General features: G+C 43.4%; 1 protein-coding gene across 1 annotated transcript in view; it reads right to left on the bottom strand.

Annotated features, from left to right (window-relative positions):
- LOC134537002 (neprilysin-1) overlaps positions 1 to 19,529 on the bottom strand; it is a 60,246-nt gene that overhangs the window by 36,791 nt on the left and 3,926 nt on the right. Inside the window, exons 2-3 of the mRNA XM_063377157.1 lie at positions 11,225 to 11,272; positions 1,445 to 1,606 (exon numbers count right to left, since the gene is read on the bottom strand). Coding sequence (XP_063233227.1) covers positions 1,445 to 1,606; positions 11,225 to 11,267 — 205 coding nt within the window. The 5' untranslated portion in view covers positions 11,268 to 11,272. The remainder of the gene's footprint in view (positions 1 to 1,444; positions 1,607 to 11,224; positions 11,273 to 19,529) is intronic.

The raw sequence follows: 19,529 nt of genomic DNA, 5'->3' as shown, positions 1-19,529 counted from the left end.
GGGGTGGGTGACGGTACCTTTGAGTCAAGAGAGGGGGTGGGTGACGGTACCTTTGAGTCAAGAGAGGGGGTGGGTGACGGTACCTTTGAGTCAAGAGAGGGGGTGGGTGACGGTACCTTTGAGTCAAGAGAGGGGGTGGGTACGGGACCTTTGAGTCAAAAGAGGGGGTGGGTGACGGTACCTTTGAGTCAAGAGAGTGGGTGGGTGACGGTACCTTTGAGTCAAGAGAGGGGGTGGGTGACGGTACATTTGAGTCAAGAGAGGGAGTGGGTGACGGTACCTTTGAGTCAAGAGAGGGGGTGGGTGACGGTACCTTTGAGTCAAGAGGGTGGGTGGGTGACGGTACCTTTGAGTCAAGAGAGGGGGTGGGTGACGGTACCTTTGAGTCAAGAGAGGGGGTGGGTACGGGACCTTTGAGTCAAGAGAGGGGGTGGGTGACGGTACCTTTGAGTCAAGAGGGTGGGTGGGTGACGGTACCTTTGAGTCAAGAGAGGGGGTGTGTGACGGTACCTTTGAGTCAAGAGAGGGGGTGGGTGATGGTACCTTTGAGTCAAGAGAGGGGGTGGGTGACGGTACCTTTGAGTCAAGAGAGGGGGTGGGTGACGGTACCTTTGAGTCAAGAGAGGGGGTGGGTGACGGTACCTTTGAGTCAAGAGAGGGGGTGGGTGACGGTACCTTTGAGTCAAGAGAGGGGGTGGGTGACGGTACCTTTGAGTCAAGAGAGTGGGTGGGTGACGGTACCTTTGAGTCAAGAGAGGGGGTGGGTGACGGTACCTTTGAGTCAAGAGAGGGGGTGGGTGACGGTACCTTTGAGTCAAGAGAGGGGGTGGGTGACGGTACCTTTGAGTCAAGAGAGGGTGTGGGTGACGGTACCTTTGAGTCAAGAGAGGGGGTGGGTGACGGTACCTTTGAGTCAAGAGAGGGGGTGGGTGACGGTACCTTTGAGTCAAGAGAGGGGGTGGGTGACGGTACCTTTGAGTCAAGAGAGGGGGTGGGTGACGGTACCTTTGAGTCAAGAGAGGGGGTGGGTGACGGTACCTTTGAGTCAAGAGAGGGGGTGGGTGACGGTACCTTTGAGTCAAGAGAGGGGGTGGGTGACGGTACCTTTGAGTCAAGAGAGGGGGTGGGTGACGGTACCTTTGAGTCAAGAGAGGGGGTGGGTGACGGTACCTTTGAGTCAAGAGGAGGGTGTGGGTGACGGTACCTTTGAGTCAAGAGAGGGGGTGGGTCACGGTACCTTTGAGTCAAGAGAGGGGGTGGGTGACGGTACCTTTGAGTCAAGAAGGGGGCGGTGTGTGACGGTACCTTTGAGTCAAGAGGAGGGCGTGGGTGACGGTACCTTTGAGTCAAGAAGGGGGCGGTGTGTGACGGTACCTTTGAGTCAAGAGGAGGGCAGGGGTGACGGTACCTTTGAGTCAAGAGGAGGGTGTGAGGTTGACGGTACCTTTGAGGATGACCTGCAGCTGGTCGGCCAGCACCTCGAAGGTGCTGATGCTGCTGCGGTCCTCGGGGATCACGTGCTTCTTGTTCCACGTGCCGCACGCGAACTGGAAGAAGTCGTGGCACGGGTCGGCGGAGCGGTCCATGGCGGCCAGCAGGGACGAGGCTGCCGGCACGCACCACACACACACACCCTTCACCCCTGGCCCAGTCTCCCGTGCCCGGAACAGCTGCACAGCACACGCGACAGCAACTGGCAGTTCAAACCTCGTATCATGAAAATAATAAATATTACTCACTGTTGAAATTCCTTACACCGTAAAGAACAAAAAAAAAACTATGCGTGTTACTGTTTCTTCAAACAATTCTGCCATCTGTAACACGCCAAATCTCTGAACGAAATATGAGATTCCTAACGCGGGAGATGCAGGGACTGTCAACAACAGCGCTCTCTACGCTGCTGGTTGAAAAATGAGGAACGCGAGCGTGCTGGTGGCAAATATACGAAATTCAAGGCACTCAAAACTGACTGTATAGGATACCTGTATCTATTTTCTGAAAAACAAACACATATGAACTCTCTTTTTTTATTCTTTCGTTCATCTATCTCTCTCTCTCTCTCTATCTCTGTTTTTTTGAAGGGATTCGTATCATCACACAAAGAGGAGAACGTAAACGAGCATAGCAACGTATGCAGCATAGTGTTCTCTTTATATATCTTTGGCCAAATACCTATATTCTCTGTACTTTTCGCATCAGAAACGTTTCACAACAAATTTGCACAAAAACGTTGCATTATAATTTGGCCTTGAAGCTTTGCTCTCGTCGCGCGCAAAGAAGTTTCATTTCAAAAATTTAATCTTCAATTTAGGAAGAAAGATGGGTACAAAGTTTTCCACGGATAATCGTAAATTTACAAACATTAAGTTCACTTTATTTGAACATCCATCCAAAAGAAAAATTCTTGGTACATTAACTAAACTAACATTGCAAAAAAAAACTGTTAAGAAGAAACTTCTTTTATCCAAGTGTGTGTTTACCTTTTGTTTAGAACGTAACATGCAACACGTAAATCCAAATACGGCGAAAATTCCACGAAGATACAGTTATTTGAAATTACGAAGAACTGTTTGTTTATTTGAACTTAAATTCTTCATTGAAAAATCCATGCATTTACTGGAATTTATAACAGTGTACTGGCAAAAACTCTGATGGATACTAATCATAGGTAGATACCCCGGAATTTATTTGGTGTCACACTAAAATTCACAGTACAATGGAAACTCTATCCCCCATTTTATTTCTTATTGGCTTATTTCTTACTCCAGTGCATCTACTTTTGCCTTTCTTTTCGAATGTGGTCGACGCAATTCGATCTCTCTGCTGCTGGCTGGTAGTTGGCTGGTCTACAGTCGTAGAGGGGAATTACCACGTCGCTGACCATAGGCCATGGCTAGAGACCGGAAAAATTCGCGGATCCATTTCGCGATTGGCTAGAATCCGAAATCGTTCACCCTCATGCTGATTCAGGCGATTGTATCACAGTTAACCTGGCGGACTCTTGAGTCAACGGAAAACCCTCAACAAACGAATCGAATCACGAGCTTCCTCCCAGTTGACAGGTGTCACGAATCAGTAGAATTAGCAGGACAATGTTCGAATATGATTGGTCAATGTGTAGAGACCGGAAAAATTCGCAGATTCATTCGGCGATAGGCTAGAATTCAAACACATATACCGTTTAGATGATTTTGCTATTGGCTTACTGTTCATCTGGACTAATCTCAACCAATTAACAACTCTCGACCAAAGAAGGATCGAATCACAGACAAACCAGATGAGACGACTCACAAGTCGGCAGCCAATGAACTTGCGTTATTTGCCCGAGTGTGCAGGGGAATGTGCAGTCTATCCTGAAGGCCATCGAAACCGCGAATTTTCCTGTCCCTATCAATGTGAAATTCATACACAACAAAATGTGAATAATAGATGAAAATATTATTTTTTTTTAAACTCCCAATAAGGTACATCACGAAAACGACCACTGTGAACGTCGACCTTGATCCTGACCTCCATCTTGGATAACTTTGATCACGTCCGCCATCTTGTATAAACGACGTCATAACCGCTTTTTTTATATAGGTATATTCTAGAACACTCCGTCATCTTGGATTCCAGCATATTTGGTTCTAGAACGTCCCGCTTTATTGAAATTCCGTAATCATAATAGCGACGCTCGCTGGTGATTCTAACGCGGTATCGCTTCTAAACGCACGGCTCTAAATTTGCTCGCAGTTTTTCTCGTCGTGCATAGGGCAAATATGAGCTGTGAGCGGTAACCATAACATTATATGGCAATGTGCGATGGAGATAAAACTGAACTGCAAATTCCGTGGGTGCTTTCACGACTCTGTTTGGATGTTTCATAACTAGAGACCGGAAAAATTCGCGGTTTAGATGGCCTTCAGGATAGACTGCAAATTCCCCTGTACACTCGGGCAAATAACGCAAGTTCATTGACTGCCGACTTGTGAGTCGTCTCAGTTGGTTTGTCTGTGATTCGATCCTTCTTTGGTCGAGAGTTATTAACTGGTTGAGATTCGTCCAGATGAACAGTAATCCAATAGCAAAATCATCTTAAAGGTATATGTATTTGAATTCTAGCCTATCGCCGAATGAATCCGCGAATTTTTCCGGATCTATTCATAACTAAAAAAAAGTGTTCTGAATTCTCGAGTTTCAGCCTTTTCCGCTTATCTAAAAGTAAATTAAAAACCGAAATACGGAAACATAACTACTCCTTCACCGTCAGCTATTATTAAATGATTTTCGTAAACAGACACCACTCGTATATCACTTTTCACTTGAATTCTTTTTAAAATCAGATAATACTACGCATAAATGGACAAAAAAGTCAAAGTAGGTTTTTCATTGGCTACTGCAACATTTTATCGTCGGTCCGGATTGCTTATAGTTATGGACAGGAAAAATTCGCGGGTTCAATGACCTCTAGGATGAACTTTATAGTTCTACGTACAATCGGTCAAATGTAACCCTCTCATTGGCTGCTGTCTTGTGAAGGTGTCCCAACGTAGCGGCCTGTGATTCGATACAGCTTCGGTCGAGTGTTTCTCACTGGCCCAGAGTCGTCCAGGTGAGTTGTGAGCCAATAGCAGAGGCAGCACTTAGGTATAACTATTTAAATTTCAGGCTGTCGTGAAATGAATCTGCGAATGTTTCCGGTCTCTACTTATAGTTGTTATCAAGTGACCGTTTTTTATGTTATTTTAGGCATCTTATTCTTCAGGATGTGTTAAAATACACATAATCCTTTGAGAATAACATTCAAATGTTTTCTTGATAGCCTATCACCAAAAAAAATGTTAATATTTTTTAGATATACAGCTATAAATGAACAATAAAATAAAGTATTTTGGAAAATAATTATTACAAATACTGATTACATAATTTGTGCAGTTTAACGCTCTGTAGTTCACTGGATCTATATATTTTGTAACCCTACTGGAAGCCACATTTTGAATCGGCGAAATTTAGTAGCTCATGCGTGTGAACCCAACAGTCAAACGCTTGCCAGTTTTATTTTACACGCGACATCTGCGAACTGAAAACTGAAGTACGACCACAGATGTGTGCTGCTATTTTCGACTCTCTGGTTGATGTTTATTTTTATAGGCGGAAAAAGGGGGGGGAGAACTATAAAGGCGCAGGAAGTTGGGGTGTTCCGACTAGCGACGGATTCGTACAGGGCACTGCGTGTCAACTACTACGAGGCATGATAAAAAAAATACGGACAGTAATTTTATTACAAACAAAGTAATAAGTTTGCATCAATTACAACTAATCTCTAGGAGCATGCACTTTTCGCGAAAATATTTCGAGACTCGATGAAAGTTAAAACATTGTAGCACAGTCTGTGTGTCTTGATTGGGCGAGTTTCTCCCAGGTACACGTCGATTGTAACAACACCAATCACAGCTATCCAGTGCGGAAGCAAACGCGTCCTGGGTGGCAACAACTTCCCTCGCAGACGGCCGCCAATCACAATGAAGAAAACGCTGGTGTGGGTATACCTTGTTGCAGTCTGATAAGTGTTCAGGTCTTTTCGCGGAAAATGCCTGCCTCTATTCTCCTTGGCTAGCGAGTGTTGATGCCATGATGACTGGCAGCATTTCTGTACGTGGACATACAGTAACAACAACTCGTGGACCAGAAGAGAGATGTTGGCACGGCGCGTTGTCGTGATGAAGGAAGAAATTGGCCCATTTTTCAGGTCTCCGATTCGCAAACAAAACTCTATGTTAACGCGTTAAATTCGCGTGTTCATTCACTTGGATTTTAGCCTATCACTAAATGAAACCGAGAATTTTTCCGATCTCTAGTGATTGGTGATTGGTAGGGGCAGGCACTTTTCGCGAAAAGATCTGAACACTTATTAGACTGCAACAAGGTACACCCGCACCAGCGGTTTCTTCCTTGTGATTGGCGGCCGTCTGCGAGAGAAGTCGTTGCCTTGTTTGACCGAGCCACTCAGGACGCGTTTTTCCCCCGCACTGAATCACTGTGATTGGTGTTGTTAGAATCGACGTGTACCTGGAGGAAAGACACCCAATCACGAAACACAGACGATGCTACAGTGTTTTAACTTTCAGCTAGTCTCGAAATCTTTTCGCGGAATCTGCATGCCCCTAGTGATTGGTGAACGGTGATTGCTAGAGACCTGTAAAATTTGCGATTTCAAATCCCTAAAGGGTAGACTCCATGATCCTCTACGCACTCGTGCAAATTACATCTGCTGATTGGTTACCGACACGTAACACCCGATGACTGGAATGATCGTGATTCGCTAATTCCTCTGTTAAAGATTTTTCATTGGTGGCCCAGAGTCCTTCAGATAAACTGTGGCCCAATCACTGAAGCAAAATAATGTCAAAAGTATTTGGACTATATCTAGGGACAGCTGTATTTCGCGAATACATTTCGTGTCAAGGTATTTCACAAAATACTGGTAGCTTTTCTCCTGTGGTTATTGGCTGAGGTCGGTGAGAGGTGTCGTCCCGCTCTTGACGGGGCCAATGAGAATGTGGTCACCGTACTGCTGCACCCTCAACAATTTGCCATGAATCTTAGAAAAAGCTACAGAGTTTTTGTGAAATACCTTGACATGAAATGAAATCGCGAAATACAGGTGTCCCTAACTATATCCTATCGCGAAATGATTGTGATGGGTTAAGGGTGATTGGGGAAGGGTGAGGGGTGATAGGAGAGGGGAGAGGGGAGGGCCCGGCACCCGAGGGGGGCGCTGGCGAGTCACGACACGGGCCGGAGGGTAATTAACCTAATTGCGACCACGTGACCGCCAACCCCCCGGGCCGGGACGGGGGGTCGTAACTGGGTCGCCGCACAGCTCGAGGACCCACCACGTCGTCGTGGATCACCTCCGAGACTTGCTCGCTGCTACGCGAACGCACGCGACGCACGCTAACATTACGTCACGCGCGCAAAAAAAAAAAAACGCGGACCTCAAAGAACCCGTTCATGAAGACTCCTGGGCCGTGGCGCTAATGCCCGAGAGAGTCTTGGAACTGTTGGCGTGCCATTTCTCATCTCTCTTTCTCACTCTCTCTCTCTCTCTCTCTCAGAGCCCGCCCAACCGGACACACACACACACACACACACGTTGTGCAGAGCATCAGGGGAAAACAACATCGCGATTTGTAAACTGCCCCAGATGTGCCGAGTGGTGTATGTTTACGAAAAGCATTTAAGAATATTCTGAAGGGGCATGACGTAGTATCACGCATTTTTCGTGAAAAGATCTGAACACTTATTAGACTGCAATAAGGTATACCAGCAACTGTGGTTTCTTCCTTGTGATTGGCGGCCGTCTAGCGAGAGAAGTCGTTGCCTTGTTTGACCGGGGCCACTCAGGACTCGTTTGCTCCCGCACTAAATCACTGTGATTGGTGTTTTAACAATCGACGTGTACCTGGGATAAACTCGCCCAATCAAGAAACACAGACTGTGCTACAGTGTTTTAACTTTCATTTAGTCTCGAAATATTTTCGCGAAAGCTGCATGCCCCTACGCATGAGTAGTTTCGTTTCCGGATTAAGTTTGAAAACGGTGTTTTTATAACAGTTAAAATGGCTGAAACGCGTGTTTTTTCATGATATTTTTTTTTAGGCATGAAACAGCCTGCGCATTTTCTTGAAAGTAATTAAGGGCCTTGCATTGCGCCTTTTATCTTCAATTCTTCTCCATATAATTTTACGGTTACCCTCTCAAACATCCTAGTTGCCTCATGCACGACGATAAGCCCGCGCAACGGCACTAGCTGTACCGCCTTAGCGGCGCAAAAACACCTCTGACTAGGCAGGCCCCTTCAGGAAAAACAACGCGATTTCAAAACTACTCAGGATATCCGAGTGGGGTCTTCTTGCGGAAAAGCATTTGAGAGTTCGCTGAGGGCCGAAAAAGTACTTTTGATTTCGGACTAAGGTTTTTAAACTGTAATTCTAGAAGAGTTAAAATGTATAACAACGCATGTTTTCAGAGTAGTTTTTAGGCGTAAAACAACCTTTACAGATTCTTGAAAGCACTTAGGGGACTTGCATCACACCTTTATCTTCATTTCTCGGCCATATAATGTTACGGTCACCGCTCATATGCACTGGGAGAAGACTGCGCGCCAGTCCAGAGGAGACACCGCGCTAGAAGCACCAGCGAGCGTCGCGCCTATCACACACACACCCCTGACGAAGCGGGGCCACTTAAAAAAACCCCGTAAATGAAACATTCCTCGCGCTAGCGCGGCGGTGGGGCGCTGGCTCCGTGATTGGCTGCAGCCCGTGCAGCTAATGAGGGTAGTTGGTTGATGAAGGAGGGGGGGGGAGGAGGAGGAGGGAGATCTGCAGGACCCCGCGAAGGAGAGAGAGAGAGAGAGAGAGAGAGAGAGAGAAGAAGAAGGGGGGGACACAGAGCGGTATCTTGTTTCCAGAAGCACCCCTCGTCGACACCTGGAAAGGGAAGGGGGTTGGGGGGAAGAGAGGGTAGGAACTGGTTTTAATAAGTAATTCCCCCACGATCCCATCAGCTGGGCCTGCGGCTACTGGAATGTTCCAGAAGCCAGTGGAATGAGGAAGGAGGTGAGAGGATACCAGTTCCTTCAAGACACAACACCCCCCTCCCCCCCCCCCCCCTCCCCGGGGGCAAGGATCGTAACGAGACGCGGTAATGACTCGCTCCGGAGCGAAGGGCCGTGATGAATAATCATGGCGACCTGGGAACAGCTTGATAAGGCCCTCCCCTCCCGCCACCCCAAACCATCCCCCCACCAACCCTCATCCCTTGGAAAACACCCGAGCGCGCCCTTACTCGAAGTGGGGTAGGTTGAAGATCGCGCGAAACCTCTCCGTAATTAACGTCTCGATCACCGTCGATATATATATTTTTTTCCCTCGTTCATTTTTTTTTTCCTCCTCAATCGCGCAAACTTCCACGCAGTCAAAACGGAAGTTGTTAAATTTTTTGTGCGTCGCATGGGTGATTTACCGTTGCAAGAATGGTAAATATATTAATTTTTTTTTACTGAGTCCTCGACAACTAACGTAGCAGATGAATCCCAAGCTTACGAGAGATAAGATTAACCTTTTCATCCACACTCTGCCAAATTTTTGAAAATTTTCTTATTGCAACTAAACTATTTTTGAATTTTTTTTTTGTGTGGTAATAATTTTACGCTATGATTTTAATACTAATTTATAATTAATTTATAATAATAAATAAAAGTAAAATGAATATGATATCCACTAGAATGTAGGTGCATGTTAAACCACGCATTCAAAGACTGGTGAACTCCTTCTACCATTGGGATGTAAAAGTGTCCATTTCGGTGGACGGTCAACTGAAAGGGATGATTGTAAATCTGTTATCACGCCCGTGTAAGGCATTGCGCACTCGTGCTAGGGCGGTTACAACAGAGAGTGCTCGAGTGCAGAGTATATACTCGGTGCTGCGCCTCTGCACACTTGTTATTAATATTTGTTGTGTATTTTTATGGTGACCTGACAGTCACATTTTTATTATTTTTTGTTAATTTCATCGTAAGTTTTTACGTGAGCTACCTATATCATCAACAGGTAATTTCGTGTCATGACAATATTCATGTTTGTTTTGTGACGTCGGTACAACGTTAGGGTTTTTTATTTCATCTTTTATTTGAACTTCAAGTTTGTTTGGTCAACGTAGTTTAAAAATTTTTTTGAATAGGAACTTTTGAGAAATTAGCAGAAAAACATCACTTTGTGTTATCTGTTTAGAAAAAAAAATGTAGTTTTAAAAGTTTTACTATTTGGGCAAGTCAAAATCCACGTATTTCATCAGTTAAAATATTGGCATATTTTTATACGAAAATAATTCTTTGTTTTTAATTATTCAGGAAAAATAACTAAAATATTTGGAATTATGAATTATAAATATATGTATATTTGTGATGTTTAATGAAATAGAGGAATAGATAAATATATGTTCTGTCTATGCCATGTAGGATACTTATGAGTAGAGACCGGAAAAATTCGCGGGTTCAATGACCTCCAGGATAGACTCCACTACACTCTACACACTCGGGAAAATGCCACCTGTGCTGCTTCTGTCATTGGTTCTCTGTTAATCTGGAGGACTGAGGGCCAATTAGAGACCCTCACTCATATAAATGTCGAATCACAGGCCACCCAGTCGAGACGACTCACATGTTAGCAGCCAATGAACAGTTGGCATTTGCCCGAGTGTGTAGAGGATATTGGAGTCTATCCTGGAGGTCATTGAACCCGCGAAATTTCCGGGTACCTACGGATAAGTAGTTCTGTTTCGGTATTTTGTTTCTTAGCTGCGTTTCTAGGAGAAAAGAAAATTGCTGAAAACACGTGATTTCAGAGGTGATGTTTCAGACATGAAATTTCCGTTAAAGATTCTTGAAAGCCCTCCAAGTTGCTTGCAACGCACCTTTTCTTCTTAATTTCACCGCCACGCAATGTTATCGTTTCCGCTCAAATGTCATAGCTGTCCTGTGCACGATACAAGAAGACTGCGCGTTAGTGCGCAGACTTGCGCTTAGAGGCGACACCGCGCTAGGAGCAACAGCGAGAGTCGCACTTATCAACCCGCCTCGCCGAAACAAACACACGCATTACTTTAAGACTCATAAAAATCGTCAATAATTAATTAACTGCCCTACCTACACCTATTAATATTTCATCATGTTGAAATTATTATTGATCATTCGCTTTCATGCCGAGAGGATTTTTAGGCGCCGTACAGCCAGAACACTGAACACAAAAATCACTCCATCACATTTCAACACTGAAAAGACAAAAATTACGAATGTAAAATCAGTTAATACGAATATACGAACATAAAATCAGATACGTCCACGTATCTGCCCTTCCCAAACAGCATTTTCATGCTTCAACTTACCAACCTACGAAATTCCTTACCGTGGTCTCCAACATGTCCATTTCCCCCCCCCCCCCTCTTTTTGAATAATAATTTGTTCTTTACGAAGACTCCGGTCCACCATTTTATTATTTTTTTCTGCAAAATTTATTTACACGTAATTTTAATAATTTTTTTTACTTGAAAAAATATTTTTATTTTTATTCGATATAATCGGAACATAATATCGAGAATAAAATATCGATTCCAATTTATCGATATTTTAAACCTGAAATGTCGATACAACGATATATCTGTGGCGGTCGACACTTACCGGTTCGCACGCACTCCTCGGTTAGGCACACCTTCCTTGCCATCACCTCTGCGAACGAAAACAAAACACGTCATCAGTACATGAACAGAAACACAGCGACAGCTTGAAAAATTACATAATACATATACAAAGCATGGCCACTGAGCTTTCGCGGAAAGTATTTCGTGACTACAGCTGTTACGATCGAGGGGTGGTCATTCATGTCTGGGTGATCACATGGTAACCGGGGTGATATATTTTTTTCTTCTCTCTCTCGGTCTGCGCCATGTTGGTTATACGTCCAAAACATTGACTGAGGATTAGTTTTTGCACTGTGGAAACAGTTTGAAATGACGGAGATATTTATCGAAGTGACCGCGTTCGACGACGGAGATCCATCAAACGTGGTCAAGCATCGTTTCCGCAATTTTCTGTGAGGAACGAGGAACGACATATCGATGGCGAGGTAAAAAAAAAAAAAAAAAAAAAAGAAGCGACTTCAACTAAGTCACAACATACCGTCTCCTGTTCTCCCGTATGTTTTTTTTTTTTTTTTTTTTTTTTTTAGCCATTAATAGAAATCAACAAGGATGGGGAAGCTAACGACTGGATGTGCTGCCATCTTGCGGCAATCGCATCGACCATTTTGCTCGCCGTGTCTCAATCGATTGCAGAAACTACTTCACGTCTTTTCAGCCCACAAATAGAAATTTCGGCCAACATTCCTCCGAAACTGCTGCCGCCTTTTTGCCGCAGATTGGAAATGTACGAGTTTCGGTTCACGCAAGCGAAGATCGTCCAGTCCCAAGTATGAGTCGACGAAACGGGTACCCGCCATTAGGCCTAAAATAATTTGGCCTAAAATTAGGCTAAATATTTTTAGGCCATGTGACTTTATGCCAAACAATATTAGGTCAAATGACTTTAGGTCAAATATATTTATGCCAAACGACTTAGGCGAAATAATTTTAGGTCAAATGACTTTAGGCCAAACAAATTTATGTCAAATAGCTTTAGGCCAAATATGTTTAGGCCAAACGTCTTTAGGCCAAATAATGTTAGGTCAAATAAGTTTCCGAAAATTATTTTAGGTCAAATGATTTTAGGCCAAACAATTTTTGGTCATTTGGAAGAAAGTAACTTTATTTCTGGCAAAAGGAAGTTCTTGCACATTTAGCTCTCTCTATCTCTATCTATCTACCACACTCTTCGAATATTCAACATGGCTAGAATACTTAAAATAAGTTTAGCGGATTAAACACTGATGAACTTTTCTGTTTGCAAGTTTTTTGTTTGCTTGTTATTTACATATTGCTTCTCTGGCGGTTATTTTAATAAGCGAAATTAGTGAATGATTATTTTATTTTCTGGTTAATTCGTTTAATAAATACCCCGTCTCTGGAAAAGTTCAATAATGTGCACCACATGTTTTATGTGAGTGTCATGTCATACTGTCCTTATCACAATTGTGTGGTTCGAGTTTAGTGAACCAGAATAAATTAATAAATAACATTAAGACTTGTTTAACTATATTTTACTTAGGTGATAGGTAAATTTCCCTAATAAAGAACTAACAGTGTCAGTATCCAGTACCTAACTGAATACTGTAAACATAATATCAATAAACAACACGGAAACTATCTTTGGTCTACCATCGGGTGATCTAGGGTTCAGTCCAGCGGGTGATCCTGTCAAGTTTAGTAGTGTATCAACTAGATGGCGCTGCAGCGCATCAACTTCTACCTTACACTGGCAGAACCATATCTACCGGGTTCTGATAATTAGCTATAAAATGCTCCAATCAGGCTTTAAAGCAGAAAAATTTGATTGCCACAAAAAATGACTTGCTGTAAATTTTTTTTGTAGATATCAAAAACATTTTCCAATACAAAGTCAGTAAATGTAGCCAACTTTTTTCCAAATGAGATGCACCAACTTGTAAAAAAAAATGTTCACTCAGCCAGTATTTTTTTGTATATTTAAATTTTTCGTCATACTGAGTGCATGCACTATTTGCTTAGCTCGACAAATTATTTAACACGTAAATGGGAACCGGTTGTGACATGGAGAAAAAACTGGCGCTACTTTCTAAGCGACACATAGGTTTCATCAGTAGCGGTTGTTAAAATGCATGTTGCTATTATCAACTGTAGGGCACAGAAATTATATCTTGTTACTTTATGTCGGTAATCCAAATGTTCTGTTGTGCACACACTGTAACAGCGATAATTGGAAGAATAAAAGACAACAGATAAGCGTAATAAAAGTCTCATCTAAATGACAGTACAATAATTAACTGCAAACATTACCAGCTATAATTTAACCCAAAGCATCTCGAAAATAATTTATTTTAGATTTATTGGAAATGTATTTTATTCACGCACTAGTAATTTCACATTAATTTGTGTTTACTTGTAACCAAAACAATAATAATCTATATAAACACAGTGTAGGATAGTACTTAAAAATAACAAAGAATTTGTGCAAAGAAATGGCCTTCCAAAGCTGACTCAACTGTTTGTTAAATAAATTGCTTTTTGTTTAATTTATTGTTTAGTATAATACATTATAGTAATTTACATATATTCTTTAATTCAAAACATAATGCTATGAGTCTGATTTATAAATGCTATTTTCCATCATCTCTACCAATATGCTATCATTTACATTGTTTTTTTTTTTTTTTTTACAAACGCAAAACAAGTTTTATATTAGTGAGAAAATTTGCAATTTATGCTATAATAATCTTGTAAACTGCAATTCTGTGTGCATTTTAGAAATTGTTGTATGTCTAAATAAAGGGTTGTAAATTATTGCTCTATAAACCCTACAGCTCAACATATAGCATAGCTGGAAGTAACTAAAACATTCTACTATTTGCTAGAGGTACCTGTTAAAAGATCAGAGTTAATTATTCTAAAAACATTTTTAGGCCAAATACCTTCAAGCTAAATTATTTATGACAAACGACTTTAGAGGAAATAATGTAAGGTTAAATGACTTTAGGACAAATGCGTTTAGGTCAAATGACTTTAGGCCAAATACGTTTAGGCCAAACGTCTTTAGGCCAAATAATTTTAGGTCAAATAAGTGTCACAAAATTATTTTAGGCCAAGTGACTTTATGTCAAACAATTTTAGGTCAAATGACTTTAGGCCAAATAACTTTATGCCAAACGAATTTAGGTAAAACTGTTTTAGGTCAAGTGGTTTTAGGCCAAACGTCTTTAGGCCAAATGACTTTAGGTAAAAAAAGTTTAGGCCAATTAATGTACTGAAACAGTTTTAGGCCAAATATTTTAGGCCAAACGACGCGCTCCCGACGAAACTTTCAGAGGAATGATCCAACAGATCACTAATATCGCGGGGCAAAGAACAAGGAACCGTGAAAATGGCCAATGAGTCCTTGCCTGCTAAAGCTCTAGACCGTTAGCGCGAAATTGGGAGTTCTTAACTCTCCCTGGTAATTTAATTCTCACTTTAGCATTACCTCTCTCTCTCTCTCTCTCTCTCTCTCTCTCTCTCTCCCCCCCCCCCCCCCAACTTGATTCTTGGGGCGCGAGGGAGAAAAGGAATTGCTTAATCAAGCATTCCGCGGGACGCGAACGTCCAAGGAAGCAATTTCAGCTCCGGCGGGAATTCGCGCGCTCGCGCGGAAACGATATTCATGGCCGCGTCGTGAAGCGCCGGGGCCAATATATTCCCTCGGGTGCGACCCCTCCCCCTATTTCACCATTTTCCTGCCCCCTCCCCCCCCCCCCCCCAATCAAGGCAGTGAGCTGATTCCCGACTCGGGGAGAGACTGCAGAACTTTCACATCCGCCAGACGTCCGTCCGGGACAACCGTTAAAAGGGGAGAGATAGGTACAAAAAGACGCCATCTTTGTTTCAAAAATTTATACCGTTTAAATGATCTGAATTGAATGAATTGAACTGCTACCACACCGCACGCAAAAAAAAAGTTTCTAGCGATTCTGTAAGCTGCGATAATGTGGACCCAGAACGTACTTAGCTCAACCAATATGGGCAGCGATCAAAGAAAATTCAGCAGAACGTTTGTCGAGTGTTAACAATCATTAACATGCCCCCGAGATGAATTCCTTTCGCCCAATATAACGTGTTCCGGAGGAAAAACCTCGGTGATAGGGACCGGAAAAATTCGCGGTTTCGATGGCCTTCAGGATATACTGCACATTCTCCCCTGCACACTTGGGCAAACAACGCAAGTTCATTGGCTGCCGACTTGTAAGTCGTCTCGGCTGGTGGTTTGTCTGTGATTCGACCCTTCTTTGGTTGATAGTTTTTAATTGGTTGAGATTCGTCAAGATGAACAGTAAGCCAATAGCAAAATCATCTAAGAGGTACATGTATTTGAACTCTAGCCTATCGCCGACTGAATCTGCGAATTTGTCCGGTCTCTACTTATTGACTCCGGACCGGGCACGCACACCACTTGACACCCCAGCCAATCGCATTGCCTAACAATGCTGGATGTGGACGTGCTGCTAAAAGTGATCGGAAAAATTCTCGGGTTCATTACGTGATACGTTAAAATTCAAATTATTACGCCTTTGTGAAGACGAGAGAGTCTCGAGCAATCGGCGCCGCCATCTTGTATTTTTCATTTTTTTTTTTTTTTTGCTGTAATTATAATTTTGAACTGTTTATTCACAATCTTCGTCATGTCAAGCCATAAATGGGGACCGGAAAAATTCGTGGGTTCAACGACCTGTAGGATGAACTCCACAGTTCTACGTACACTCGGTCAAATGTCACCCACTCATTGACTGCTGTGTTGTGAGACGTCCCAACGTAGCGGCCTGTGATTCTCGATAAAGCTTTGGTTGGGTGTTTCTCACTGGCCCAGAGTCATCCAGGTGAGTTGTGAGCCAATAACAGAGGCTGCATCGAGGTATAACTATTTGAATTTTAGCCTATCGCGAAATGAATCCGTGAATTTTTGCAGGTCTCTACCGATGACCTTTGCGTTACACCTTCGTGTTCGTTTCTCCGCCACAGGCACGGTTGTTACGGCTCCCGGTTGCCCTGGTTACACGACGAGAAGAGACCGCGCGCCGGCCCAGAGGAGACGCCGCGCTGGAAGCACCAGCGAGCGTCGCTGCGACCCCCGAAGAGTGAGTTACTGCCTCGGGCCACCGGCTCCCGAGGAACACAACCCCCCTTCCCTCCCCCCCAACGGGGGTAATCGATTAAAAGCTCCCGACAGAGTGCGCGGAGCAAACACGGTTACAGTCCATTACGCGGGCGGACTATGTGTCGCCCTCCCTCCTCCTTCCCTTCACCCACCCTCGGGTACCAGCGCGGGGGGCAATCTTGTTATCGGGGGTCGGCAGCGGCGGATACGGCAATTTCGTCCTTCCTCGCTCCCGGGGTGGGAGAGGCGTCGAAACAAAAATAAATATATATATATATATATGTTTGATAAAAAAATAATAATTCCAGTCAGTCATGCGTAGAGACCGGAAAAATTCGCAGATTCAATCGGCGATAGGTTAGGTACTGGAAAAATTCGTGGTTTCGATGACCTCTAGGATAGACTCCACGATCCACTATGTACGCGGGAAAATTACACCTGCTCATTGGCTACTGACTCGTGACACCTGCTAACTGGGATGCTTATTCATTGGCTCACAGTCCTTCAGGCAAACTGTGTTCCAATCACTGAAGCGGCAGTAAGTTACACGCACTTGGATTCTTAGCCTATCGCGAAATGAAACCGCGAATATTTCCGGTCTCTAGCGATAGGCTATATATTACAAATACATGTACCTCTTAGATGATTTTGCTATTGGCTTACTGCTCATCTGGACGAATCTCAACCAACTATAAACCCTCAACCAAAGAAGGATCGAATCACGGACAAACCAGCCGAGACGACTCACAAGTCGGCAGCCAATGAACTTGCGTTATTTGCCCGAGTGTACAGGGGAATGTGCAGTCTATCCTGAAGGCCGTCGAAACCGCGCATTTTTCCGGTCCCCAATAATATGTAGGGGCGGGAATTTTTCGCGGAAATATCTGAACCCTTATTAGAATGCAACAAGGTATACCCGCACCAGCGTTTTCTTCCTTGTGATTGGCAGCCGTCTGCGAGAGACGTCGTTGCCTTATTCGGCTGAGCCACTCAGGACGCGTTTGCTTCCGCACTGAATCACTGTTATTGGTGTTGTTACAATCTATATCTACCTGGGAGAAACTCACCCAATCACAAAACACAGACTGTGCTACAGTTTTTTTGACTTTCATCGAGTCTCGAAATCTTTTCGCGAAATCTGCATGCCCCTAATAATAAGTTATATCTAGGAATAAAAAAAAAATACGAGGTACAGCAACTACTGATGAAACACCCACCAATTTCACACCCAAGTTTAGTACTAACGTAAAGCTTATAAAATATTGTATTAAATTTAAAATATTAAAATTCTCATAGTGCTATTTATTTGTCTCACACACGCGCGCGTTCACACAATACGGCACGCAGAGCCAGTTTCATCCTGGGCGTATCTCCTCGGACAGGGGAGCGTGTGGTCGTGAAAGTCTCGGAAGGACCCGAAGAGAGCGCTGAAGCCCTCGGGCACGCCATGGAAAGGGGGTGAGTGGGGGGGGGGGAGGAAGGAAAGGGGCCGAAATCATTATCGATTGTCGTTACGCGGCGATATTGGAAGCGGGTCGCCCGCCCGCATTCCCGTCACGAGCGGGGGGGCGCGTTCCTTTTCCCACTTCTCCGCGGGAACGACCCCACGTGCCACTATCCCCCCACCAACCCCTCTTCAACCCCAGGGGCGTTCTCCGCGGCCTGCGATTGGCCGGGATTCCGGGCGTCGGCCAGCCTTCAAGCTCCGAGCGCCAGTCTGATTGCCTGCCGTCGCGTGAGGATCACAGGATTTCGCGACCATTCCCCGCTACCGGTCATCCATATATATATATAGGGACCGGAAAAGTTCGCGGTTTCGATGGCCTTCAGGATAGACTGCACATTCCCCTTGTACACTCGGGCAAACAACGCAAGTTCATTGGCTGCTGAATAATTGTAAGACGTCTCGGCTGGTTTGTTTGTGATTCGATCCTTCTTTGGTTGAGGGTTTATAAATTGGTTGAGATTCGTCCAGATGAACAGTAAGCCAATAGCAAAATCATCTAAGAGGTATAGTTAGTATGTATTTGAACTCTAGTCTATCGCCGATTGAATCTGCGAATTTTTCCGGTCTATATATATATATATATATATATATATATATATATATGTGTGTGTGTGTGTGTGTGTGTGTGTGCTTGTTGCGTAAAAGGGGTTAAGTCCAAAATCATAATTTTGAGAAAATCACGATTGAAAATTATCAGGTTTCTTGAATTTTTTTTAGCTTTATTAAATGCTTTAGAACTTTGGAAACTCATTGATTGTTTTCAAATAATGCCTCTAATCTCCCTTATCAATTTTAAAAGTAAATAATTGAAATATCACTATGTATTTTAACATTTGTGACTTAACCCCCCTTTACGCAACAAGCACTGATATAATAGGTTGTTGGTATGTATGAGATTGTTAAAACTCCGACACCGTTGTGACCGATCGCCATGAAAGTGTTTTTTTTTTTTAAATTTCATGGAGAAGGTTTTTTAATGCTATCCATTTTTCTTTGTAAACTCTCCGCTAGATGGCGCTGCAGCGCATGAACTTATAAATCCGTTCAAAACCGATCGTCACGGGTGAACAGAAAATCATAGGTCACGGACGTACAAACAGTAATTTGCGTGTCGTTTCTCCCTATGTGTCGTTTCTCTGTCATAACAGCGCTATCCATTTTTCTTTAAATTACGCGCTAATTTTCGTAACAAATACTCAGTATTATCTCGGAAAAGTATATCATTTATGCAAAAAATAACCATAACAATGTGTTGTACATAATTAAAATATATTTCTTGTGGTATTAAAAACTATTTTTTGGCAACAGGTTTCCAAAGAAATCTCAGATTCTTTTTATCATGTGACTTTCTCAATAACACAAACATTTGTATTTTATAATGCCGCATGATCAGCTCGAGAAATTTCGCTCTGCGCAGCTGACTATTCTGTGGCGGAGAACAGGTTTGAGATTGCTTTTCCAAGGTTTCTAGGTCGTTTCCATTAATTACAAGACCACATTCCAGCCATCAGTTCCCAAGATTTCTTTTACACAAGACATGCGTGACGGTAAACGGTTGTCTGAAACTGCCAGTACGTGACGCACATTCACACCGAGTGGGAACCTCAGGAAAATTAACCCCCCCCCCCCCCATATATTAAGGCCCCCGGTACCAGTCCAGTATAT

The sequence above is a fragment of the Bacillus rossius genome, chromosome 11 (assembly GCF_032445375.1).
Source record: "Bacillus rossius redtenbacheri isolate Brsri chromosome 11, Brsri_v3, whole genome shotgun sequence".
Lineage (NCBI taxonomy): Eukaryota > Metazoa > Arthropoda > Insecta > Phasmatodea > Bacillidae > Bacillus > Bacillus rossius.
Note: the sequence above shows the minus strand (reverse complement) of the source record. Positions and strands in the feature narration are given on the sequence as shown.